Source organism: Pelodiscus sinensis, chromosome 7, assembly GCF_049634645.1.
Source record: "Pelodiscus sinensis isolate JC-2024 chromosome 7, ASM4963464v1, whole genome shotgun sequence".
Taxonomy (NCBI): domain Eukaryota; kingdom Metazoa; phylum Chordata; order Testudines; family Trionychidae; genus Pelodiscus; species Pelodiscus sinensis.
Genome location: NC_134717.1, coordinates 10,715,204 through 10,742,579, shown reverse-complemented (window position 1 = coordinate 10,742,579; position 27,376 = coordinate 10,715,204). Strand labels below are relative to the sequence as shown.

The following is a 27,376-nucleotide window of genomic DNA, read 5'->3' as shown; positions in this document are numbered from 1 at the left end:
ATTGGGGCCCATTACCATCTTAATTAAATGCCTCACAGTCTTTAATAGATTTATCCTCACAATCACTCTGCGAAGTAGATAAATGCTATTATTCCCCATTTTGCAGAGGAAGAACAGATGTACAGAGAGGCTAAGGCCCCTAAAGTATTTAGGCCCCTAACTCTCAGTGAAATCAGTTAAAAAAAATACAGGACTATGTAGCACTTTAAAGACTAACAAGATGGTTTATTTAATAAACCATCTTTTTTGTCTTTAAAGTGCTACATAGTCCTGTATTTTGTTTTAGCTACACCAGACTAACACGGCTACATTTCTATCTGAAATCAGTTAGGCCTACATAAGAACATGAGAGAGGAGACAAAAGGAGGGCATGTCTCACTTCCTTGCAGGGTGTGGACTCTGAATCACAATCAAAGTTTATATAAGGGCAAAGTATTATTTGTAAATAGCAATATGAAGGGATGGGAATTGGGCACCGAAATATGTTTGAATGTCTGGGCCTCAAAGTTACAAAAGAAAACTATGGCAGAGAAGGAAATTGAGGTAGGTCTGCTGAGTTCTAGGCTACCATCCTAAGTACTGGACCATCTCACTGAGATTGTCAGGGTTACTATTTGAAACATGAAGTAATTATTTAATCTCAAAGGGTGTGTCTAGACTGGCAAGATTTTGCGCAAAAGTGAGTGCTTTTGCGCAAAAACTTGCCAGCTCTCTACACTGGGCGCTTGAATTTGCGCAAGAGCACTGACGTTCTAATGTAAGAATTCAGTGCTTCTTGTGCAAATACTTTGACGGTCCCGCTCAGGGATAAGCCCTCTTGCGCAAGAATACTTCCGCAAAAGGGCCAGTGTAGACAGGCACCTTAATTTTTTGTGCAAGAAAGCCAGATGGCTAAAATGGCCAGCAGAGCTTTCTTGCGCAAAAGCGCATCTATTCTGGGCACAGATGCTTTTGCGCAAAAGCACTTTTTGCGCAAAGGCATCCATGCAAATCTAGACGCTCTTTTGCAGAAATAATTTTAACGGAAAAACATTTCTGTTAAAAGTATTTCCGCAAAATCATGCCAGTCTAGACGCAGCCAAAATGTTTCTTTAATTATATCTTTCCAGCAAGGAACACTATGATATTCGAGCTAAAATGCAAGCTCCTCAGGACAGGAGCTGTCACTGACTAGGTGTTTGTGCAGTACCTAGCACAATGGAGCCTGATCCAGATGTGGATACTCCTGCAAGACTAATACTAAAGAATCACAGTGCTGATATACATTTTATGAAGTCACAGAAAACTCCAATACAGACTGCTGAGTTATCCTGCAGGCTCAACTCAGACTTCATAATACCAGGTAGAAAATATTGTACAGGTTGGACCTCTTTGAACCGGCACCCTAGGGACCTGAATGGCCCTGAATGAAGGAATTTGTTGGACCAGAGGAAGTCAGTTCTACTCCCCCCCCTCGGTTCCCTCCTACACCCCCCCAAGTTGCCAACCCATGACTGTAATCACAACCCGTTGTGGATGCAATCGTGGGCTGGGCTCCAGGTCCCAGCGTCACTGGCCCCAGCAGGATTCCTGGTCACAGGTCCTTCTGCTGCCTGACTCCCAGCCACTGGGACTCTCTAGCCCAAGAACATGGGAATTTGTCGGACCAGAGGGTCCTGAGTTTTAGAGGGTCAACCTATACTGCATTAGTGAAAATCTAGTTGGATTCTCACTTTATTCACAGGCCCGAGCAGAGGGTAGAGAAGCAATGGGCAACCTAGGTTAGTGAGTGGGCCTTATGAGTGGCCCTCCATCTCAGCGGGCCACAAGATTGTCAGATCAAAAATTGTCTCCTGGGATAGGGTAGTTTTGCTAAGTGCACTTGTATACCTAGAATTTGCAGCGTATGTTGATTGAATCATAACAGTGTTTGATTGCGTGCAGGAGCACACAGCTCTTACAGTTAATGTTGTGTGCAGTCAGCATGCACCTCACGTCACGTGCTCTTTCTTTGTGTGTGTGTGTAACTTTAGTAATACCAAGAAGGAAAAAAATTATGTCAATGGAAACCAGCAAAATCTGGAAACAATGTGCGTGGCACCAGTAAACAAAATCTCCCAGGGGCCAATGGAACTCCAATGGGCCGCAAGTAGCCCTCCACTGGGGTAAAATGTAAGAATACTTGCCTTGGAGTAGCCTAGGAAGCATTGTGACTCATACACATACCTAAATACCGGAATAAATTGCCTAAGGAGGTTATGGAATCTCCATCTCTGGAGATAATTAAAAGCACGTTAGATAGACATCTATCAGGGATGGCCTAGAGCAGTGTGTCTCAAACTTTTTTTTAATAAAGTACCCACTTTAAAAAAAATTATAAGTACCCCCAGTACCTACAGTTTTCAGACACACAAAATTTTTTTCTACCATTCCAACACATGTGTTTAAACAAATTAATTGTAGGCAGGAGGGCGATTAAATTTTTCAGCATAAAAAGTACATTAATAATAAAGTGCTATAAAACTTAACACAAAAATTCAGTTTTCTCCAAATGTCAGTTGTGTTCATGTACCCCCCCCAGACTTCTCTTGAGTACCCCTAATAGTACTCGTACCACTGGTTGAGAAACATTGGTCTAGACAGTACTGGGTCCTGCCATGAGGGCAGGGGACTGGACTCGATAACCTCTCGAGGTCCCTTCCAGTTCTAGTGTTCTATGGCTCTATGATTCTAAGAATCAGAAAGCTGCTTCTCTGGTTTCCTCCTTGCTCGCTGGGTAATACATTAGGGTACTAATTTCCCCGTAACCTTTTCCAGCAGCAAATAGCAATACTTCCCTCACTTTTCCCATTGTGGTATGGATACTCTGGTTAGCAAGTAGAGTGGTAGAGCCAAAGTTCCTTCCTCCCTCTTCTTTCCTAAGCACCTACAAAATTGGAGGGAATAAAAGGCTCTCCTTGTTTACTCCTACATGCCCCAAATCAGAGTCCAGGTGGCCTGCAAAAGGGCATGCAAGAGTTGCGACAGGTGCTTAGCATTTTTATATGGGTGCATCCTCTGAGTCACAATCTAATCTGTATATATTTAATATTCATATTAAAAAGGGCACAGAAGCACTGTTTGTTAGGAATCAGTGTTAGGATGTTAACAGCAGGAGACGATGAACCATATAAAAGCATCACCTCAGAGGACAGCTATACCCTTTGGCAGAAATGCTGCAGGGGCCAACACACACATCCACAGACACACTAGAAGACACTACTCTCAAAAGATTTTTTTTTTTACATTTCCCTTATTTTAAAGGAGAAAAAAAGGTGTCGAATTTTCATTTGTTTTCTACAATAATCACATTCTTTTCTTCTCCTTGCAAGCCCTGATTATGCACCAAATAGAATAAAAATGCTTTAGCAACCCAGGTCACCAATGAAAGAAAATTAAACAGCACTCAGTGAATGAATGAAAACATTATTTGGGCCTGATTCTCCTCTCACAGACCACAGTGCAAATATACTGTGATTAGTGGACCGTTTCTTTATTTACACCACAGCACATTATGTTAGCCAACATATTTATGTTAGCCATAGTATTCTCCACATTAAATATCTATTAATGTGGTACTGTATATACTATGACTAACATAAATGTATTGGTACATGGTTTCAATATAATTTAAATTATATCCATGGTTTTGGGAAGTTATGTTAATGGAATACATTATGCTTTTCCCACAATTCTGTTCTCTCATGTCAAATATTCCATAATATTTTACAAAGCTTAAATGAGCTTTGGCATTAGAAAATAGGAATTCTATCAAAGATAAGATACAGGAATGAGGAGTCCTTGTAAAGGATAGGATTTACCGCTACGCCCAGCTGGTTTGGAGTGTTGCATCCAAAACAGAGATAAGAAAAATAAAGAACAAAACAACAGTTTAAAGAACAGTTATGAATGGGTGGGCTGGATATTAGTGACATGTAAAGAGTTTAGTAACTTGTAAAATCATTCTATATAAACATACTACTGGTTGAAATGCACACCTTCTATGTCAGGTGAATATGCTGTGACAATTCATTTCCTGGAATGAAGGCATGTGCATCTCCTTTTTTTAGTGTACTGCTTTGTCTTTAGCCAATACATTTGCCTTTTTTCTATTATTTTGTCTCTTGAGCATTTTTAGGAACAAACCACAAATGTAGTCAAGCAACTAATCATTCCTTTTACCCAGTAAAACAAAGGAAGGAGAAAGAGACCTATTGCATTTATCCTTGATATTTGGGCCAAACTGAGTCCTGTAGTAAGCGAGCACATCTCTGAATCACCCTCTGCATTTCAGACACAAATATAAGAAGTGAAAAGGAAACAGAGCAGAGAAGGGCAACGAAGCCATTTCTACAGAATCAGCATCACCGAGCTCCTCTATCACCTTAGAGAAAGCAGAAAAGATAGGTAATCTGTTGATTTTTAAAAGCAGGAATTAGATGCACAGTGTTTTGTCAATAAAGATGGGGCAATCTGGCTTCTGCATTTGACAATGACCTGTGTTTAAGACTGTTTAGTTGCTCCTAAATGGAATGACCCACTGAGGAAATGACTTGACTGTGGCAATCATCTGGTTTGGGACTTAACCAGTAATCTTTGTCAGCTATGAGAGATACTACTGTTGCCACAGTGATTTACAAATCAAGCTACCTTCACAATGAAAATAAATGACACCATTTTACATTAAAAAAATCCAGATCTTGGACCTCAGTTACAATGGTGCAAATCTGGAGTAATTCCATTGTGGCTGAATTGATTCAATAGTAACTTCACTGGGGGTGCGATCATCCCAGAACATCTTCAGTGGTGTAGATAAAATTCTAAATGTTTTGAGTGAGGTCCCAATTCAACAAGGTATTTAAACATATGCTTTACTGTATCACCAACCAGTAGATCAGGATCTACCAATAGATCTTGGAGTCTCTGACAGAGGATCCTGACTGGTTTGGCTGGGAAGCTTTCAAGCGCTGACACTTCAGTTATCCCTCCCCCCACTGTCTTGCTGCTCCTGCTCTCTGTCTTGGAGCTGCCCCTCTGAGAGTCTCCTGCTTGCTGGGCAGGGTGGGGGAGGGAGAAGAGTGGGGTGCTGATGTCAAAGTGTCCCTCCTCCCCCACCTCTGTACCCCATCTCCACACAGAGAGAAGGGGATGGAGGGAGTTTGACAATGCAAATCTATGTCACTCACACACACACACACACACACACAGTCCTTCCCTTTCATCTCCCGACCCAACACACACACGGGGGGTTGTTGTTACTTCTTTTAATGCTTGCAAAGTGGGTTGTTTTTGGCTTTTGACTGTCCCCATCCTGAACCTTCTCCTACCCCAACCTCCTGCCCCAGATATGAGTTCCCCTGCACCCAAACTCCTTCCCAGAGTTTACACCCTGAAACCCCTCCTGGACCCCAATCCTCCACCCTAGGCTAAGCCCAGAGTCCCTCCCACATGCCAAATTCCTTGCACCCAAACACCTTGGCCTACACCCCAACCCGCTACCCCAGTTTGGTAAAAGCAAGTGAGGATGGGGGAGGAAGGGGGAGTTAGTGAGCAGGGTTTGGCCTCAGAGAAGGGGTGGAGCAGGGGCAGGGCCTCAGAGAAGGAGCAGGAAGGTACCAGGACAAAGGGTATTTGGGTCTGAGGTAGCTCTTACATTGTACTTAAATTGAAGAAGTGATCTTGTGTTTAAAAAGGCTGAAGACCATTGCTGTAAGTTTATCACTAGGCTCATTAACTTCAAAGAGACAACCCAATGCTTAAGTTAAGTATGTGATTAAATACCCCCTGATTTCGGTTCAGAAAGCATAATTTGGCCCATAATGTGGACTTTAATGCTTACTCTACAAATATTTTAAGCCAACTACAGCTCCAGTATAGCTCCAAAAGTTTCAGGGATCAATTTGGATCTTTCATTTTCTATTTTTTTAAGCTCTTCACCGTCCTCCTTAACAGGGATTAAATTCTAAACAAAATCCCTGTCTGTAAATGTTTTTTCCTAATATTTGAGTAATTCCAAGGTTTTGTCTATTTAAATACTTACTTCAAAAATCCATCCTTTGCTAACTGCAGTTTTTGAAACTGACGCTTAATATACTAGTTTCATGGTTCTTGTTCCAGAATATATTTTCCTGGGTATTATGCATTCAGTGTTTATTATAAATGTTTTATTCTGCGTAACAGTGGCAAAACTTTACTGTTCTGTTAAAGCCTTTCAAAATCTGCACAATCCAGGATAACAATACTTACCTTTGGGTTGAACTTAATAGATGCAATACACACCCTGAGAAATACTTTGCCAGAAGATAAATACATCCTCATTTTAAAGTACAAGGGATATAGAAGTCCAAAAAATATGTGTTTGTATGTAGCATAAGATCTAAAGTTGGTGTGTATGGTGGGAGATACTCATAGAATCTACTGTCTTCCTGGGGAGGGAGAAAGAAAAAGAGGGTCTTTAACTGGCAGCCTGAGCCTGTGTAAGTTGGCACTGGCAGCTAGGTCTATGGCCAAACATCAGGCCCTGAGGAGCATATAAAATCACTGATGGTACCAATGAAGACAAAATAAATATTAAGAAAAAATACAGGAAAAAAATCAAGGAAGTTTAATAAATTCCAATCCTGCTTAATGACTAATAATGCAACCAAAGCCCAATTTAATTAAAATAAAGTTCCTTTTGTTGTATTAAAAAACCTTTTCTGGAAATAGATTTCTTTTCCCACCTATCCTTGGCTTTGTCACAGCAGGGTAACGTCAAATAAAGGGCTAGCTGAGAAAATACATCTAAATACAAAGGAATTAATCCTTCGGCTTTTCCTGCCATTATTAACAACTTAGAATAGAATCAAAAACAAAACTAAGCAAATCTCACTGACAGTCTTTATGAAAGGATAATAACTAAAAGCATTTTTATTTGGTTTCAAACCTTTTGTTTTATTTTAAAGAGACATAAACTAAATTCTGATCTAATGTACAATGGTGTGAACCAGAAGAAACTGCACTTACTTATTTCAGGTTTACACCAGGAAAAATGGATTCACTGAAAATCTGGCCCACTGAATACAGATCCTGAACCATTTCCCATTAAAATCAATAGCAAAACTCAAATGAGGCAGGACCGAGCCCCTTGTGTTCATCAAAAGTATCCAAATGGCAGCCTTAGAGACTGAAGACCCTTGTCTAACACACCAGGGACAATACAGGCTCTAACACACTATTTTTTTCAGTTGCCAACCTGCGAACAAATTTAGTGCTCATGAAAGTGAGTTACACACAGCACAAGCTATGTGTACAAGTGGATTGTTAATGCACAGACTATTGGGTTTCAGTAGGGATTTTATCCCAGTTTCTCTAGTGACCAGAAATCAACAGTATTTAGGTTCCTAAATACTATCCTTGAGCCACAAGAAAAAGGTTAATGTTCTATACGGACATCTTCCCTACTCCTGCCCTATTTATTTGTGGGCACTTCCATGGTACTCACCTTAATAAAGTATTGGAACACGTCACAAAATTAACTGACATATTCCTTAATATTCTATACATAATTTGAATTAGCCACCTACATTTATATTAGCCATCTATGCACTATGACTGTTCTTTAATCAGCACTCTGCTCTGTCTACCCATTTGTGACTTTAGCAGTTTGGATTTTTGGAAGGAGGTGCTATAATTCAAAGAAAACAATTTTATTGAAATGCTGGTAAAATATCAATTTTTTCCCTTAAAAATATCCATATTCTGCTTAAAAATAAATACTGAAACCTAGAAAAAGTAAACACCCAATCTCTGTATTAAAAAGTACAATATATAGCCACTTGGAGGCAGTAACAAACAATTACCAAGGATACCACACGACTCCTTCCTATTTAATTAGAAAATAATAGCTTGCCAATACTGGATCCAGTATTGTTAAACTTCAGTTCTTAGTTCAATGTCAAAGAAAATGTCAGCCAACCACCCTTTTCTATATTTAAATTCACAGGGCCAAATCACTGAAGTCAGTGGAAGTACTTGATTTATACCACCATCTGGAGAGCTGGTCTGATGTACTTCAGTATAACAAAGTAGGACAACTGACAGTTTTTGGAAGTGGAACTTAGTCAGTGGTTCTATACTAACCAGCTAAAGATTAGGCCCATGATTATGATCTTTGATATTTTCCCAGCCTCTTCTACATTTTAACTTCTTCTGCTTATTCATTCAAAATAAATTATACCACCACTATCTCTCCTAAAAATAAAACTGTGGGCTGCCCTCATCTGTCATCCCTAGGACATAGAGATAAGTTCCTGTGATGTAATACTCATACATGTTTTACAAGGACTATGAGCATCTCCTTTGTTGAGAGGTACATTACGGAGGAAAGGAAAGAAAATACCAGACATAATGAAGTGGCTAGTGAGACTGAAGATAGGAAAGCAGACCTGTGAGGGACCAACCTCTTTCTCTTGAGATGGTGACTCTCCACATGAATGGAAGTCTTTGTGTTCAGAACAGCAGTGGCTGACTGGAGCAGGAGAAACCCAGAGGTGACTGCTTTACATGGACCCCTGATCTAGGCCACTGAGGCTGACCAGACTCAGGCTGCTCAAACTATAAGGAGGGGATGGTCATACCTAGTGGTTGGAGCTATGGCAGTCAAGCCTAGTGCATGAAACAAAGGGTCTTGAACTGGAGTTAGGAGTTCAGAATGGAATTAGAACAAGCAGAACAATAGCAAGGCACAGAGCTGGAGCAAAAGAAAGGTTGCAGCAGGATCTCTATCAAGCACAGGAGTGTTCCAAGCCATTAAGTGACACTGAGCAGACTGAGCTGCTGTTTCTCCTATGAGGCTTATATATCTGCCCTGAGAATCACCAAGCCAGCTCTTTGTTTATGGACTGTCTGGAGCCTAGCACAGGGATGACTCATCAACACATGTAGCTTAATCAGGCATTCAGGGATGGCTCATCACCTTACAGATGCACTGAAAGCTCTTTATGGACTCTGCATCTTCATGTTACTTTTACCCTTTCACAGTATATTCTTCATGAGGTATTCATGCATTAAATCACGCATATGCATATCTTAAAATCCTGGGAGTTAATCCAGATGCTATTATGTATGATCTGCTAGTCACTCCCCATTTTCTCCCCTTAAACTGTGTTTAGTCCATCTAGCACCATATATAATCATAGAGGCCTTTGAAAAAGAAAAAAGACACACAATATATTCTGCCCTCAAAATGAAAAGCAACCTCATAGCTGTACTAGTATTATTTTACTCAGTACAACTAAATTAACGGGAAGAATTAAATACAGAGCCAATTACGACTCTTAAAACTTCCTTTATTCTCTTGCCTACAGTAAGCCCCAAAGCCCACTTAAAATCAGGTTGTAGGTGTATTTTATGAGCTTTCTGGACAGTATGTAAAGGTTTCACCTTTGTATAAATTCCCTTTTCACAATAAAACACGATCCCTGTTATTAACAAAAACACTAGTTTGTGACGAGTACAATGACTACATTCAGTTCAAGAAATGGCTGACATTATTCTATAGCACTGCTGATTTGACTGTGTGGGTTTATGAGATGTGTGGCCCATTGCAGAGGAAAGGAAAAGGAGGCAGGAAAATCCACCATCTGCACTGTCGCAAACTCTTCTACATTCTCCCCCTTGCATACGGAGACCACAGATGTCCCACTGAGGACACTCGGAGGTCATGAGGAGATACACATGCTCTTTATAGCATGCTCCCCAGGTAATCAACAGTTTCCCAAGTGGAAATCCTCTCAGAACTGACTGCAGCTTATACCAGCTGTAACTCCCTCTCAACAGCTTATAGCTCCATGGTAGCATGCAGGTGCAGGGACTTAGTTGTTTGCAAGATAGATGAAAAGGGAATTGTGATACTGAAAGAAAAAGTTCCAAGACAACCATCCTGAAGGGATAACCAGGGGCGGATATAGGGTAGGGCGAATGGGGCGGCCGCCCCGGGCCCCGCGCTTCAGAAAGCCCCTCGCATGCGCTGTGGCAAAGGGGGGGCCCCGCGGAATTATGCTGCCCGGGGCCCCACAAAACGGTCATCTGCCCCTGGGGATAACCTTTTGTAACAATGACCTGGAACGCACAAGGTTGTTCTCTGCTTTGCCCCTGGAGCCTAAGAGCTCTGTGACTGCCGTTACTTAAAGCCTTAGGATGAAATAGTAGTACTTCTGTTGTGAGGGCTTGCAAATCCTGAACACAGGCCCGCATGTTCTCAGGTTGCATCCACACCACCCAATGGCTCTAAGGGCCATGCCAGGAAAGGTATAGTCCACAGGAACCCAACTGAAGAAGCTCCAGAATCCTTTATTGGGCCAGGTAAATAATCAAATCAGAAAGAGACAGAGGAAGTTGTCTGTGTAACAAAATAGATCTGGCCTGCTGCTTCTGCAGATCCTGCTGTCTCCTATCTGACTCCCAAATTTGTCCCCAGTTCCTGACTTTGAGCCTGTATTAATTCCAGCTCCTGCCCTCAGCCTCATTCCAGTTCCTAAACCCTACGCCCTGGTTTCTTGACTGACTCCTGTATTTGGTTCCTGTTTCTTGTCTCATCCCAGCACCAATCCTAGGTTACATCTTAATGGCTTCTGACTCAACACTGACTCTCAGCTTTGTGTCCTGTCTGATTTGGCTCTTACTGTCGGCTCTAATACCAGGCTCCTGACTCCAGACCTATGCATTGGCCTCCGCATTTCTGAACACCAGGCCAAACCAGGTTGCTGCTACTAATCTTTCACTAATCTTGAGATCTGATCAATCTCATAATGGTTTCCAGCTACTGTATCCATACAAAATAGTCAGAGATCCCTTTCCTGCTCCCAAAGCTCTTCTATGTTCCATCCTCCTCAAGACAGCATGGCTTCCCAGTCCATGATATGCAGTAGCTGCAGAGGATTCCATTTACAGATGCTTCCTTTGTAACTCCTAAGTCTCTTGTCAGGCCAATATGTCGAAGGAAGCCTTCCAACAACTCTCCACAAATGTGTACTACTATTACTGTTATCTGTATGAGTCCCAGAGCTTACGGTACTGCAGAGCTGTGCATTTCATGTGAACCTTTCAGGGGCACAATCAACCAAAGCAAATAGGTCCCTGGTTCAGTTGGAAGGCAGGATGCAGATTGCGGCATCCTACAACTTCCTGTCTGCATAGATTGGCTCAACTCCTGCAACGCTCAACGGTTCTCCCACTGCTAACTGCTACAATCTGGTTGATAAAGAGACTGGATTATGCATACTCCTTTCCTTAATGCTGCCTATTACTTGTCACCTTGGTTAAATCCCCATTTATCAAATGCATCCCATTTATCTGATAAATTAGCAACTGCCCCATTAAAACATTCCAAGAGAATAAGCAGGCAGGTGAATGAAAGATGAATGTTTCTTCCTTACTGCCTCTAATCAGTACCAATATTCCCAGAATCGCTTTGTAAAGAAACAAAAAAATGATTCTCAGACTCCAACACCATCCTAGCTTTTTAAACTGAACATACAACTTGTAGGGTAACATTTTCAAAGCTGTGTGTGGGTGGAGAAGCTATAAATAGCTGAATTTGTACGTGTTCCTTCTGTGCAAGGCAGAGAAAATGTGTTCTGTACAGCATATAATGATACTGTTGCACATTGCATGGGGCTTCAAATCATCTGCTGTTGAATTTTTGTAATGGATTTATAGTGCTGATGTTGGGAATCAAAGGCTTCCAACCAACTTTCAGAACTCTTTGCTCTGGAGATTTACCACTATCTGGCGCCTCTCTGCATTCCTGCAGGCCAGATACTATAGCCAGTTACATTTGCCTGTCGCTCATTGGGGATGGCTCACAATTAGAAGGGCAGGACTGTTTTTTGAAATGGGGCCAGGATCCCCATTAAGTCATGTAGTCTGACTGCCTAAAGTTCTCTCCAGTTCTCACTGATGTTGAATGGAGCTTTATACATTATCACTCACTCAGGCTTTTGGTAAGGCTTTTGGTGAATAACTAATCAGCATTAGAAGCCTATTGATCATTACAGCTAATGTCACACAGAGGGTGCTGTGATCTACTTGTAATGACGCCTTTTAGATACCATTATTAATTAGCTGGTGCCATACATTCAATTTCAGCATTAGTAACCTCATATCCCACTGATACGACACCAGTCCAACAGGAATATAGAATTGCAGCTTTGATACTAAATGCAGACACTGGTAGTACTAGGCTGATTGGAATTCATTGAAAATCCTAATTTAAAGCCAGAAGATGTTTGAAAGGCTTTACAGCATCATTTATCATTGCCAATAATTGTGCAGAGCTGTTTATCTCTTCAGTGAGGGATGGCATCTGTTGCCCTAGAGAAATCTGTGTACATTGTTTGAACATTTGGCCCTTTCTAGCTTGCAAAGAAGGTTCTTCACATCTTGTTTTTGGTAGGCTAAGTCCTTCCTAGCTGGCACCTCAAAAGCACACCTGAGGCCGGAGAAATGCAGCAATTGCAAGGGAGGGAACAAAGCAGATTTTTAAATATCTGCTATTCAAATAAACACATTGAAAAGTGCATTTAAAAATATAGCTCTGAAGTAGTTTCAACAACTCTCAATGAAGGATGTACCCTGGATTTAGGAGGGCATCTGTAGCCTAATGTATAGAGCACTGTACTGGGACTCAAGATACCCAAGTACTATTCCTGGCACTGGTCTACTTGGTGGTCTTGGGGCAAGTCACTCAACTTCCTGTGCATCAAAGTCCCCATCTATAGAATGAGGCTGACTTCCTTTGTAAAGTGCTTTGAGATCTCTCTATATAAATGCTACATATTATTATTTAAACTGTCAACCAAAATATTAAAACCTATTTACGGTATATTTGCACAGCACCTAGTACAGAGAGTCCACGAACTCATTTACCTCTTGGTGTTATTGCACTGTAAGAGTTAAATCGGGGTGGGGAACCTTTATCCCACGAGCTGAATATGGTTCATCGGGGTTAGCCGCTGGTAGACCACCAAATGCTTTGTTTACTTGAACTAGGGATGTTAGCTAGCAGGTAATAGTCAACTAACTGCATGAATTCTTCACTGTTAGTTGACTATTCGATAGTCCCTCATGGCCAGTGCAAATTGACCCTACTCCTGGGGAGCCTCCTGCCACTACACACTGCTTCCTCTGATACAGCTGGGGGGAGGAGGTGACCGCAAAGCAGCCTCTGTCCCGGGCTGCCTGTGGACAGAGGTTGCTCTGGCAGCAGCCCCTGTCCACAGTGAGCTTTGACCCCCTGCACATACGGGCTACAGCCGCAAAGTGCCCTCTGTCTGTGGCAAGCCAGGGCCTGCCATGGGCAGAGGCTGCTTTGAAGCAGTCTTCCCTGGCCTCCCTGCCGCCCGTGCTGCTGCCTCTGATAAAGCAGCAGTGCAGAGGTGGGGAGCAGGTGGCACCAGCTCCTGGTTCCCCTCCCCCCTTGCTGCCTCTGATACAGAGGACCCACCCACTGTCTCTGTATCAGAAGCAGCAAGGGGAAAGCCATCAATCGAGAAGATTAACAGATAAGCCTAGGCTTGTTGGTTAATCGTCAACTCGTTCACATCCCTAACTTGAGCATCTGCGGGCATGGCCACTTGCAGATCCCAGCGGCCTCAGCTCACCATTCCCAGCCAGTGAGAGCTGTGGGAAGCATTGTGCCTGTAGATGCTCATTTGAACAAACCATGTGGCAGCCCGCCAGTAGCTAACCCTGACAAACTGCATCCCTCTTCCTATTGTCTGGAGTTGTCCGGATTTACATGGGGGAAGACTGGTTGACTACATATAACCTTAAACGAAATATGTCTGTTTATTAATGATGTTTTGGGATTAGAGAATTTTGTAAGACAAGTGCAACAATTAAGACTCAAAGTGACAACACAGTTGCTAAAATGGGTTAGTGATTTATGGAATGAATCCTGACTCAGAGCAATGAGCTTCCACAGCCATCTCATGAGAGTTATGGATAAGTCTTAGAAAATTATTTGTATTGGAGGAGCACCCAAAGATCCCAATCAGGGTCAGGACTCCATTCTACTAGCTGTTGTGCAAACACACAGACAGATACAATCCCTTCCCCAAGGATTTACAACCCTATCTGGAACAAGATGCAACAAGGCAAAAAGAGAGGACCAGGACAGCAATACACAGTCATAAGTTCAGAGTTACAGAGAGATATTGTGCAGCTTCCAGGTTCAAATAATCTAAAAGAAGTTTTATTTCTAAATCAATCAATCAATCAATCAATCAATCACTACAGCTCTCTTACAAACCAGTCATGACTAGCTTGATTCCTTGTAGGCATCAGAGCAGAAACGAGTTTTCAGGAGGGATGTGAAAAAGGAGTAGCTAGTGGCCCTACAGATTGCTTTAAGAATGGTGTTACATGCATAAGAGGCAGCACAGAAAACCTAGAGAGTTTTATGGGAGAAGCAGATAAATGGGCATTCAAGACTGGCATCAGACCAGAGATGGAGGGAGATGACACCATAGTAGACAAGATCCCATAAGTGTAGGGAGCGAAAGAGTACAGGCAGTCCCCGGGTTACATGGATCCGACTTACATCGGATCCCTACTTACAAACGGGGTGAGGCAACCCCGCACTAGCTGCTTCCCCCCAGTAGACCAGGGAGACGCGAAGCTAGCGTCCCCCTCCCCCTAGCAGACCAGGGAGACGCAGAGCGGCTTTTCTCAGCAGACACCTCAGCTTGAGAATAAAGGACTGAGGGAAGTGAGGTGTGGGAGAATGAAACTGAGCTCTGGAGAAATATTTGGCTAGAATTCCCCTACAATATGTACCAGTTCCGACTTACATACAAATTCAACTTAAGAACAAACCTACAGTCCCTATCTTGTACGTAACCCGGGGACTGCCTGTAGTGAAGACAAAGACCTTGCTCTCAGTGAGACAAAAAAGGTGAGACAGGAATGGAAGAGCCACTAGAGGGTTCAAGAGGGTGTGATGTTGTCAGGGTAATGAGTGGAGACAGTTGAGAACTTTCCATAAGAAAGATTTTCCAAAAGAAAGTGCAGTCTCTGCAATTTTTTCTGTAGGAAAATGTCAGATTTTGCTAGAAGAAAAAATGACTCTACTTTAACTCACATGGTGGGCTACCAAGATTCTCTGGGCAGCCAGCACCAGAGTAGCTAGGTAGCACACTTTACTGAGTGGCCTGATTAACGACTTCATGTGCTGCCAGTTTCTCAGGCTGCCTTACCAAGTCCCCAGGTGGCCAGCTCCCCAGGCTGCCTGATACTCTAAGAAGCTGGCTTCCAAGGGCAGCTGGGTAGCCAAGGAAGCAATCAAGAGAAATATATCCATTTCAGTTCTTCCAAAATGGAATTCTTTGAGACATCTCCTGCAGAAAACTTCATTATTTTTAATCTGTGAAGAATTTTTTCCCAAGATTTGAAATTTGTTCCAGAGGGGAAATTCTATTTTTGGCCAACTCTAGTGACAAGCATGAAGATAATGTTAGCAGCTGCATTTTAAATCAACCAGAGGGGGCAATGTTGCTGTCAAGGATGAAACAGAGCAAGAGGAAGAGGAGGAAGCAGGTAAAATTGGAGATGGTCAAGCCTTAAACAAGAGTTTTAGCTGTGTCGATCGAAACAGAATGGCAGATTTTGGAAAAAGATCATCTGAATGTTCTGAACATGAGACAGGGAGGAGTCAAAGATGATCCTTAGTTTATGTGCTTGAGTTACAGGCAAGACCATGAAGATGGCAGCAAAGACAAAACAGGAGGAAAGGAGAGGAAAAATCAAGAAAACAATGTAGTAGAAAACAAATTCTATACAGAATGCTCTACTTTTTAGGGAAACTGCTCCAGTAACTGCTTTGAAAAAAATGTGTTTGAAGAAAACTCTTTCCCTTAATTTCTCTTGCTTCACTATTTTTGAAGGCCTTATCACTTATGAATGACCCAGTTTTTTCCCTTCACTTTTTGCCATCTCAGTTATAGGTCCAATGGTGCCTTGACTACAAAGAAACCATTATTTTGATATATCATATTTCAGGGAAATCAGTACAGCAACACTGAAGAGAAGTATAGCATATGCTCTGTAAGGACAGTTCTGCTTAAACATAATAATAGTAACACTTGCTCAGTGTGCCTCAAAATGTCTTTCAGAGTTTCCCACAAAGCATCTACAAATCCTGAGGTACTGAGCCCATCAGGTCCCAAGTGATCACAACTTCCATCCGAGGGTGGAGAGTTTTCAGCACTTTGCAGGATCAGAATATAGCTCATGCTTACCATACAGAGAAATTGTTTATTTAAATTACCTCTTCGGATCCTTCATAAACAAAAGACTTTCCAAGCTCCATTATGGGCCTGATCCAATTATGTCATTTGGATTTCTACTTTCTGTGGGCTTTGGACCAGGTCCTCTAAGAAAAACCTTGAAATACGATCCAAATGCACTTTGTTCTGCAAACAGGTCACTGGACTGACACAGCTAAATCTCTAAGGACAGAGAGGGTCCAAAACAAGCAAGACATTTTACTGGCCTCAAAGGAATTACTTTTTAGTTCCTCTCCTGGCTTCATTAGGTTCAGAGATCAAGCTAGCTGGTTCAGATTTCTTTAGATCCTATTCACTGAGACAGGTGTGGAGACCATCAAAGTGATGCTCTAGTCTTACATCAAGGCTAAGTAAACTTTAGTTTGAAACCAAAGCCTAGCCCTGAAGCATGATATTCCTTAACACTATTGCTCCAGATGGAAATCAGAAAGTTATCATCATTATTATTTTTAAGCAAAGCTTTTTACAGCACAAAGAACGGTTTTCTTTGATGAATAACTATAGAGTGGAAGAAAGAATGGTTGGGCCTAACTAATTTCAAATTAGATTTTAAATTAAATTGCACACAGGATAGAGCATTGTTAATCAATGTGCCATAAAAAATCTCCTGAGCAAATATCATTAAATGAAAATATCATCATTTAAAAACAGTTTTTGTGAATACTTTTGGCACAGAAAATGCCAGGTAACTTTGAGCTGTATTTAAGGAGAATTGTTAGAAATTCAGAACAGGCCTTTTTGTTTTTCTTTGGATTGTAAAGTATTTTAAGCAATTAATTGCTCAGGCTGACAGCTCTACACACCTCTAAGGTATTTTTATACCATATGTTCATCAGAAGCTTGCAGGGTGAGTCTAAGCATTAGTGTGGAAATTTAAAGCCAGTCATATCAAAACAGCCTTTCATCAGTGTGATCAAATACCAGCATGCCAAAAATTTAATTTTTTCAGTTGGATAAGGGCACTGCAGTCTATCAAGGCAGCTCATAATTTTTCAACTTTCAATCATATATACCATAAAATACATATTTTTCTTCCTTAAATTGTGTTTCTAGAGTCAGTGACACAGCTCTGCTGTGGTCTCTTCAGCACTGAGCACAGTATAGGATCATCTACACTGCACCCCTAGCTCGAAATAAGCTATACAATATGAACTATGCAAATTGTGTAGCTTATTTCAAATCAGTCTTGAAATAGATTATTTCGTAATTCAATTTCGAAATAAACTGCTATTCCAAATCATCCCTTACTCCTTGTGGATGGTTTACAGGGGCGTTGGAATAGCGAGCCCGTTACATTTCGAAATAATGGGCGCACTGTTAAGGGTCACTAGGCAGTGCCAGCCGAGGTGGCAGTTGGCAAAAAAGTGGGCAACAGAGCAGAGGCTGCAGCATTGTTGGAGCCAGGCATCACTGTGGTAAGAGATGCTGGCAACTTTAAGCTATTTGCCTTAGTAACAGAGCAGTGCACACTGGTGATGCCAGAGATGATGCCTGAAGTGTCATAAGTGCTGAGATGTGGTATGGTCAAACAGACAGCATTAATCAACTCGGAGATTGTCTTGGGGCAGATGGACCTTTTTGAGGCAACAAAGCCGGTCTTTTTTTTGTTTTTTGTCCCAGCTAGCTCAGTGGACAAGATACTGGGGAACCTCAGAGGGCAGGTGGGTGGGCTCAGTGGTATGTGATCAGTCCAACAGATGTCAGTCTCAAGGGGATCTCTGGGTCTAAACCCATTACACCGTACACACCTTCTCTGGGTTGAACTGTCATAGGAGGGAGTTGAGGACCAACAAGGAATATCAATGATCTTGTCTAGACCATCCCAAATTGGCCAATAAGCTGAAGCCAGCCATACTTGAAGAGGCTGGAGTCTCAGTCTAGCATGCTGTACCACAAAGGTGCAAGCAGCTATGTGTCCCAGAAGCTTTAGGCAATTCCTTATTGTGTAGAAGGAAACTACCTGAAACTTCATATGCTGTCACACAGGGATTGGAAATGCAACTCTGGGAGGTACACCCTCTACTGTACAGAGTCCAATACTGCCCCTATAAATAGTATGAACAGGGATATCAGCTGGCTTGCACATTATCTTCCACATCTTAACGACTTAACCAACCAACCAACCAAACAGTGGAGGTGCTAATGGCTCTTATCAGCCTCTTGTAACTATTTAGTCTTTAAGGTGCTACTAGACTATTTGTTGTTTTTTAAGTTTTTCCTGTTACTGACGTCTACTTCTCTGAAACTTATCTACTCACTGTCTCTCTTTTTTTCTTCCTCTCCTCCTTTTTTTCTCCTCCATCCACCTCTCCTTCCCTTGGATTTGTACTTCTAACATTCCTGTCATTAAAGAAGTGAGTTGTGCCCACGAAAGCTCATGATACCATCTGTATGTTTTGTTAGTCTTGAAGGTGCTACTAGACTATTTGTTGTTTTTTAAGTTTTTCCTATAATCTCTGTCAGCTAAATGGCAGATAGGGTTGACTTCAGTATATTCAGTAGAAGGCCCAGGTCATCAAAAGCAGCCCTTATGAAGCTCACTTGAACCTATATTTTTGCCTTGGAGCAGCCCTTGATTAACCAGTCATCAATGTACAGAAAGACCTGCACCTGACATTTGCATAGGAACACAGCTGGAAGTGCCATGCATTTAGCAAACACTCAAGGAACCACTGATTGGTCTAAAAGAAGGACTATGAACTGATAATGACTGTGGTTCACCATGAACCTGAGGTACCATCTGTGGGACGGCATTACTGAAATATGAAAGCAAGCCTATTTCACCTGTCCTTCAAATCTAAGGTGGATATCAGCTCCCTGGAACCAAGGAAAGGATAATTAGAGGCTTTGACTTTCTTCATGAACTTATTGAGATCTTACCTAAAAAGGACCTGGGGCTGCCTTTGCTTTTGGTATTAGGAAATTCTGTGAATACAACCCCTTGCTTTCAGCTCATGAGGAACCACTTCCACTATCACCAACATTAGCAGTGAGTGCACCGCCTGTGTGAGAAGAGGCTCGTGAGAAGAGTTCCTGAAGGGGGATGGAGAAAGGGAGTGGGAGGAAGGGAGATCTGGAGAGAGTATCCCTTTTCTACTGCTTTCTGTGGTGTGGAGTATTGGATGTAATTTGGGCCCATGCAGGGTAGAAAGTCGATAGTTGGTACAAGAAGGTGAGGTGGGATGTATCCAGACTTTGGACTGGTGCATCAACCTTGGGCATACCTTCAAAAGTTTTGCTTCTGGCCAGCAGACTGTTTGACTTCCCCAGAGTCGTAGGGGAGGCCTGGTTCTATTATTTCTATTCCTCCGTCTGTCTTGTGGATGGTAAAAATGAGGCAGTAGTTGTGGCTTAAATTATCTTCTGTGTAGCTGGACAGGGGACCAAGGGACTTGAAGGTGGCTCTCAAATCCTTAAGCCTATGAAGCCATGAATCAGTTTTTTTCTGAAAACAGGCTGAGCCATCAAAGGAGGGGGCTTCAAGGGTTTGTTGGATCTCCTGTGAGAGCCCTGAAACCTATAATCAGGAGCTCCTTCTCATGGCTATCTCCAAGGCCATGATGCAGGTGGCCACATCTGCCACTTTAAGAGCTGCCTGCAGTGAAGCTTGGGAAATGAGATTGACACCTTCTTTTAAGTAGGAAAACTCTGCCCTGGAGTCTGCTGGCAACAACTCTGTAAATGTTGCCATTGCTCTGCAGGGGTTGTAAATGTACCTGATGAGGATGGCCTGATGGTTAGATATTTGGAGCTGGAGCCCTCCAGTGGAGTAGATTTTTCTTGAAAAATGTTCAGCTTTTAGCTTTCCATTTTTGGCAGGGGGAGGGGGGAAGAGGCCCAGATAAGCTTTGGCACTCCTGCTCATTGCCATGACTACTACTGGGGAACCTGTTAGAGGGAATGCAGTACTTTCATTCATTCCTCTTTGTTGGTGGTGGTAAGGAAGTGGGGTTGCAGGTGTTTTGATGGTATCGTTAATAGTCTAGAAAACTGGCAGAGCAATATAGGAAGGACTAGAGTGGGTGAGGTTATCCACCAGTGTTCCCTCTAAGCTGCAACAGACTTCACAGGTGATTAATCAGGCCCGCCCCGTCAGTGAGCTCCATGCATGGAGCCCTGAAGCTCTGACTGGGTGGGGCTGAACAATCACCTGTGAAGCTGGGAACTGATCCATCTTGGGATCTGATGTCTCAATGAGGTCCTCTGCCTCAACCCCCACCAAAAAGGCCGGTAGGTCGGTAAGTACATTCTGCATGAGCCACCTCAGATCCAATAACAATCAGGGATCAAAAAATACTGCAATAGTGAAAGCCAGTTAGAAAATGGGTAAACACTGTCCACCAATGGATCAGCAGCCACTGGTCTCCCCCCTCCCCCGCCACTCCACACACATACACTCCCGATTACTCAAGTTGTTCCCTATGCTAATCAGCATCACCATACATTTTTTTCTGGACAGAGCATCAGTTGGTTCAGTCACATCCAAGTAATTGGTGAAAGCCCAGTATCTACTTTATGAGCAGGAAGTTTATCGGCAAACTGATGATACTGTGTCCCCAAATGTATAACAATTTCTCCGAACAAGAGATGCAAGAGAATGGAACAACATCAGAGGGGATGGATAGCTACCCCCAACAACCCACTGAGGAACGATCTTATAGATATGTCATGTCAGCTATACCTTGAGCATTCCATACCAGTACTAGCTAATAAAAGTAATGAAATCAACATGGGAACCTGGCCTTTGTCCAGAAGCAGAATCAACCATGGAAACTAAAGTTGTTTCTGTTCAGCAGCCACAGAGGGCATGGTTCCCTCTTGGCTGTAGCTGCTCCAGCTGACTCAGGGCTTCTGGAACATGAAAGGAAACTCTCTCATTGAAACTATCACGAGGAGCAAAGCCTCGGAGGACGCCGGCAGCGGGACAGCCCAGATGCGCTGCGGTCCCGCTGCCCACGTCCTCCGCGGCTTTGCTCCGCGTCTCCCTGGTCTGCTGGCCCCCCCCAGCAGACCAGGGAGACGCGGAGCAAAGCCACGGAGGATGCGGGCGGGACCGTGGCGCGTCTCGGCAGTCCTGCAGCCCGCGTCTCCCTGGTCTGCTGGGGGGGGGGGGGGGGCGGGCGCAGCTAGTGCGCTCTCCACCCCCCCAGCAGACCAGGCTTTTCTCGCCGCCGACGCCTGGGGTAGAGCAGCTGGGGCGCTGCCGGGTTGGTCCCGCAGCGTCGCTCCTCGGTGCTACTGGACCAACCCGGCAGCACCCCAGCTGCTCTGCCCCAGGCGTCCCCAAGTCAGCCGCTGCTGAAACTGACCAGCGGCTGACTACAGGAAGCCAGAGGCAGAGTTGCTCTGCCCCGGGCTTCCTGGAATCAGCCGCTGATCAGTTTCAGCAGCAGCTGACTTGGGGACACCTGGGGTAGAGCAGCTGGGGTGCTGCCGGGTTGGTCCCCGCAGCACCGAGGTGCAGCGCTGCGGGGACCTACCTGGCAGCGCCCCAGCTGCTCTGTCCCAGGCGTCCAGATTCAGCCACTGTTGAAACTGATCAGCGGCTGATTCCAGGAAGCCCGAGGCAGAGCAACTCTGCCTCGGGCTTCCTGTAGTCAGCCACTGGTCAGTTTCAGCAGCGGCTGAATCTGGACACCAGTTCCGACATACATATAAATTCAACTTAAGAACAAACCTACAGTCCCTATCTTGTATGTAACCCGGGGACTGCCTGTATTTTAATTAATCTGTAGATGAATTCTGTTATTGACAAAATTCAGGTCTAAACTATTCATGCCAATACAAGAAAAGTGGACCGGGACAGCTTTATAGGCCTACAGTTGTGAATTTAAAATAATAATCATAGCAGGGTATGCCTGGGCCAACCAAGATTTGTAAGAAGGATCCCGAAAAATACTGATCTATTTTGCAAAACATATACCAAAATCTTTTTCCCCTGTGTACATTTTTATCTCACATCTCTGAGTCTGTTTAGATGGTAATTTCATTTACTGAGTTATGATGCATTTATCTTGAACACTACAGATGTTTAAAGCACAAAATGATTCATTTCTTCCTCCCCGTTTTATAATCAGAGTAAAAAGATGACTCTTGGAGTAAATGTGTGCCAAGACAGAAACTCATCTGTCATTAAGTTGCTGCTTCCTAGATAATAACTACTCATTATAATGAAAATTTGGAAAGATTGCTGCCAATGGAACACTACAAAGCTTTGCAGTGATGCCTTCTAAAATGATTCTGCTCATGTGAAATTTATTTTTCACTAATGTAGCCGTTTTAATGCACACCAAAGACCTAGACCTGCTCTCAATGAAAACAATGACAAAATTCCCCATTGCCTGGAGGAGAAGGAGATTAGAGGACTGAATAGCTTCATTAATAAGCTTAGTAAGCCTGCTTGCTTTACCCCACAATCATGCTATGGAATTCGAAAGCATTGCTCACCAGAGAAAGACAGTCAGGATTGACCCAAAATAGTGAAAGAAGGAGTCGCTTACACTAATTCAGAATAGTCTTAGGCTACTCACAAATCCACTGTGGAATGTGGCTACATCTCCATTACTAATCTGAAATACGTGTGAATGAAGGTTACTATACAAACTATATTCTTTACTTGATTTTTGCATGTTTAACTTTGATGTCACATCAGACTACATTTTTAGATTTCTGATATTTTCCAGCATATGCTAGAACTGAAAGTCAGTACACACTTGATCACATAAGGATGTTTTAATAAGCAATTTACAGATTCATTATCATGCAGCATACGTATTATGACATATAATGCAAGAGAAATTCCTTAAATTAAACATCTGTTATATCTAATTATGGCCCTAACACTTGTGTGAATAATTTTGGTTTTAAATAAAAGCTAAACAAATGTATTTTTTTCTCCTTAGTAGGTAAAAATGCTGCCCACAAAATGCTCAAACCCAGTAAGAAATGGATGCATTTATTTTCAAGGGAGTGCTATGCTAGCAATTCTCTCTGCTGTTAGTGTAGAACTGTGCGTACAAGAGAACAGCACAGCGACTGCCAGCATGTCCCTATAGTTCTCTCACATGCTTTTAAGAACTGCTTCCCTCAACCACCTCATAGTGTTTCACTGTAATAAAAGGGTAACTTCAAAACATAAATTGACTTTAATATATGCCTTACCAGGCTTAGAACCCTCAGCCTCTTCACTCACAGCAGGCACCATATTAGCAGCACACAACAATGCTGCCCAGTAGTCTTCCCCATAAGATGCCACTTTGCTGGAAGCAACCAAACTCCTGCAGTGTTTGTTCTTTATGCTTGTGTACAGGAGGGCAGCTATTATTATTATCTTGTGATCACTGTTAGTTATATTCTTATAGTTACTTCTTTAAGAAAATGCAAGTTACTTACTGTAACCAGAGTTCATCAAAATGAACCTTGGCATATATGAAGGTTACTGACCTGTAATTGAAGTTCTACATGAGTTCTGCACCTTACACTTATGGCATGTGCTGCTGGTGCAGTTTGGATCAACTGGCTGTCTTTGCAGGCACCTGGATCCCACCAGTGGAAATACATAGATCACTCAAAGAAGACTGTTCTCCAGTGTAAAGAACCCAAAATCTGTCAAACATTACAGTGCTGTTTCCATTGGGGAACCTAGAAAATGGGTCCATTCAAGACTTTTTTTTTCACCTTGTCATCTACCTTTTGCTATGAATAGCCTCCAGATAAGCCACCATACAAATGTAATAGTTACAAAAAGATCAAGCCATAACATGTAGTAGTCCTTCTGACTTTCTTTTCACAGCTCTAACAGATGACATTACCTGCTGAACATCCTGCTGGAAAACACAGAGTTGCAGCCTTTGATGTAATCGGACTTTTCTGTGTTGCCAGATGCTCTCTAGGCGCCGCTGATGATGCAAGACTTCATGTACAACATCCAAGACCTGGTGGACAGCCTTGGAATAATTAGCAGTAGCAGTGAGGGATTCAGAGTTTCCAGGGCTCAAGGGCCGCTGCAGAACATCCAGCAAAGCCTTCCCATCCTGGCTCACCTGAAAGAAAAAGATTGAATCTTGAGGGGGACAACTTCATTGTGCTGATAATATTTTCTTTAACATCTGACAGCCGGCAATAAGAATAGACTCATCCTCGCAGTTCTTCCCCGCGCCACCCCAATAAAGGGCTCGTGTTTCTGTTAAAGGGAAAAACAGGAAATCTTGAGCAATTTGCTTTTGCTTTTTACTTGCATATTTATCACCTGCTTCAGTTTCACTTGGACCTACTTTGCTTCTCAGTGGGACTGCAAATACTGAGGTGAAAGGGCCATATAATTCCACAGATACCTAGCCATAAATATTGAACTCTGCATGTTTTACTGATATTTGAACACTGAAAATTAATTGACAAATAATGGTGTGTTATGAGTGATGTTTGGAGGCAGAAGACATATAGACTCATTTTGGTGAGGAGGTGGCATTTTCAGAAATACACAGATGACTAAAACATTCAGTTGGTATGATAAGAGTCATTTCTTTGTAAGCTTATGATGTATGAATGCAAATTCCAAAAGGTGAAATTCATGCTCTGCTTCATTCAGTAAGAGAAAATAAATTAGTAAATGATAGTACAAATCTTCTCCAAGGTGTCTTATTCCTCAGCAATATTTCAGAGAAAAATACAGACCTACTTTTTCAATGGGCCTGAGAAACATGCCTATCAATGTTGCAAATGAAATAATGTACATATGAAACCCTGCATTTACACAGGCAAAGAATGCATCCAAATTATATTTCTTGTGCATTTCATGGGACTCGGTGAAATTTTCAACAATAAAATGCAAAATGTAAATGAACTATTACTATCTTCCTTTAACAAATGAGAGTAAAGGGATTTGAGAAGTACATGGATTGTCTATGTATCAGTTAATAATAATATGGTATCAGTTAATAATAATAAAAAACTATACAAGTACTAAATAAAGATGTGCACGAATACAAATTCAGTTTTATAAAGGATTTTGTGATTTTGAAATGCACTTTCATTCCCAAAGGAACAAAGCCTGGCTATTTCAAAACTCTGTCTTTGCACATGCAGTCCCCTAAGATGCCAGGCCACTTAGCTTCACTTTGCCAATGATTCTCACTCTCTTCAAACTAGATCTCAGGGGACAGTGCCCTATGTACTAGCCATGAGTGCTGAAGAAGGCCCTGCTTGATTCAACTGCCCTACAAGAGTTCTCTCCAGGAGCTATGATCAATGTGGACATTCAGTAAGTCAAATAAGATTAATCTCAACTGCTGGCAGGGGTACTGGAACAATCTCTGTCGTGTGGAATGCTAAGAGCCATGAAACCAAATTGTAAACCCTGTATATGATGGAAATCACTTCAAGCCAGTGAATGCTGCAGCACTTCCTGCACCTCTAGTTCTAGCACCTATGACAGTAGGAACACAACGTACACAACTGTCTATTGCATCGGTGTTATCTAAAGTTTAGGTTAATCTAGCTTACCCCAGTATTCAACCCTCTGAGTCTGAAAAGAGTCTGCTCTGCTGTAGTCTCCCCCAGATCTTCAGATTTGTATCCACTTCAAAGGCCTTTGTTTCAGCTACCCACCTGAAGATCCCTTGAGGTTACAATCTGGCCCTTTGCCCAGTTGGACCAGACAGATATTTCATTCCCGTAAGGCCAGAGCTAAACTTCAAAGGGAATGATGCCTGCATTTTCCCATTATCAGCTTTTTCCTGCTTTCCTGCCTACCTACCTGTCTACTGCTACCGGAGTTAACTTGGTACTTATAAATAAAAAATAATAGTCAAACAGAGGTACACATAATATTCATAAAATGTTATCTGGAGTCCTTCCAAGTCCTTCACACTTTCTATGACTCCATGACCTTTATTCGGTTCAAAAGTTCCTTTCCAAAAGTGTTTCTTTTATGAATGTTATGCCATCCCCCAACCAATGGACATGAAAGATCTGTGTACTGAAAAGTTTGCTAATGAATGGATTTGAAAAGATAAATGAATAGTTTCACCAGACTGGGGAGCTAGTTACACTGCTTTTTCAATCACTTTCAGTGTTCTCCTCAGAATTGAAAAATAAGTCATTGAATTTCCTTTCATGTGAATGCTTTGCATTTTTCACAGATTGTTCAAGGACGGAAGCATTAATATTCCTGCTTAGCAGGTCACATCACAATTTTAAAAAGCCAATCTATGAGAAATAAAGTTGAGCAACTCACCTAGTGCAGAAAAACAACAAGGTGCCTATGCACTATTTGCATTCCACTTATACCCTATTTTGAAGAATTAAATGCACAGGCCTCATGATGTGCCTATGCCAGGGAAGAATCTCATCCCCTGTGACTTATATATGAGAACTATATATATGAATATATGAAGAAGTTAGTTTGATTCATGTTTCCTTCTTGTTTGCATTGAAAATTACAGCCTGGCAGCAAGACTCTCTAGCTAGATGTTACAGTGAACTTTTTATACGGCTAGAAATGAATTTTAATTTCCAAATACCCTACTAGCTGGGTGTAAAGTGAAGTCAAAGTGAGGCTTCCCATTATCTCTAATGAGCACTGTATGATGCTTTTGGTGAGCATCTCCAAAAAGCTTCATCAAATTTTTAGCAGAAACTTTCAGCAACATAATATAATCTGCATTGATGAAGGAAGGAGTCAAAGCAGAAGTCAAAGGAGTTCTGACTCCCGAGCACTCTCCATTGCATGATACGTCTCTCTAATTGCAGTTTACATGAGTAGAGATTTGCACCCATTCTGAAGAAAGGGAAAGGATAACTCATGCCACAATTCTCATACCACTGCTGACAGTTCAGCACTCTGACTTTCCAGTCAAGGAGGAAGAAGGGACAACACTATAATATCTTGACTACCTAGAGGAATAAGCCCATGGATGGAAGGCTGGACACCTGAACTATAAAACAAGCTTTTCAACTTGCCAGTAGGCCTTGAGAAATTGATGAACATATTCAGAGGTAACATACTCAACTTCAATTCTCTCTTTAAATCA

At 42.3% G+C, this 27,376-nt stretch overlaps 1 protein-coding gene across 9 annotated transcripts in view; it reads right to left on the bottom strand.

Moving 5' to 3' along the window:
- Window positions 1-27,376, bottom strand: part of KALRN (kalirin RhoGEF kinase) — a 790,448-nt gene that overhangs the window by 370,718 nt on the left and 392,354 nt on the right. For all 9 annotated transcript variants that reach the window (XM_075933149.1, XM_075933142.1, XM_075933143.1 and 6 more), the window contains one exon: window positions 24,158-24,388. In XM_075933149.1, the coding sequence (XP_075789264.1) occupies window positions 24,158-24,388 (231 nt within the window). The remainder of the gene's footprint in view (window positions 1-24,157; window positions 24,389-27,376) is intronic.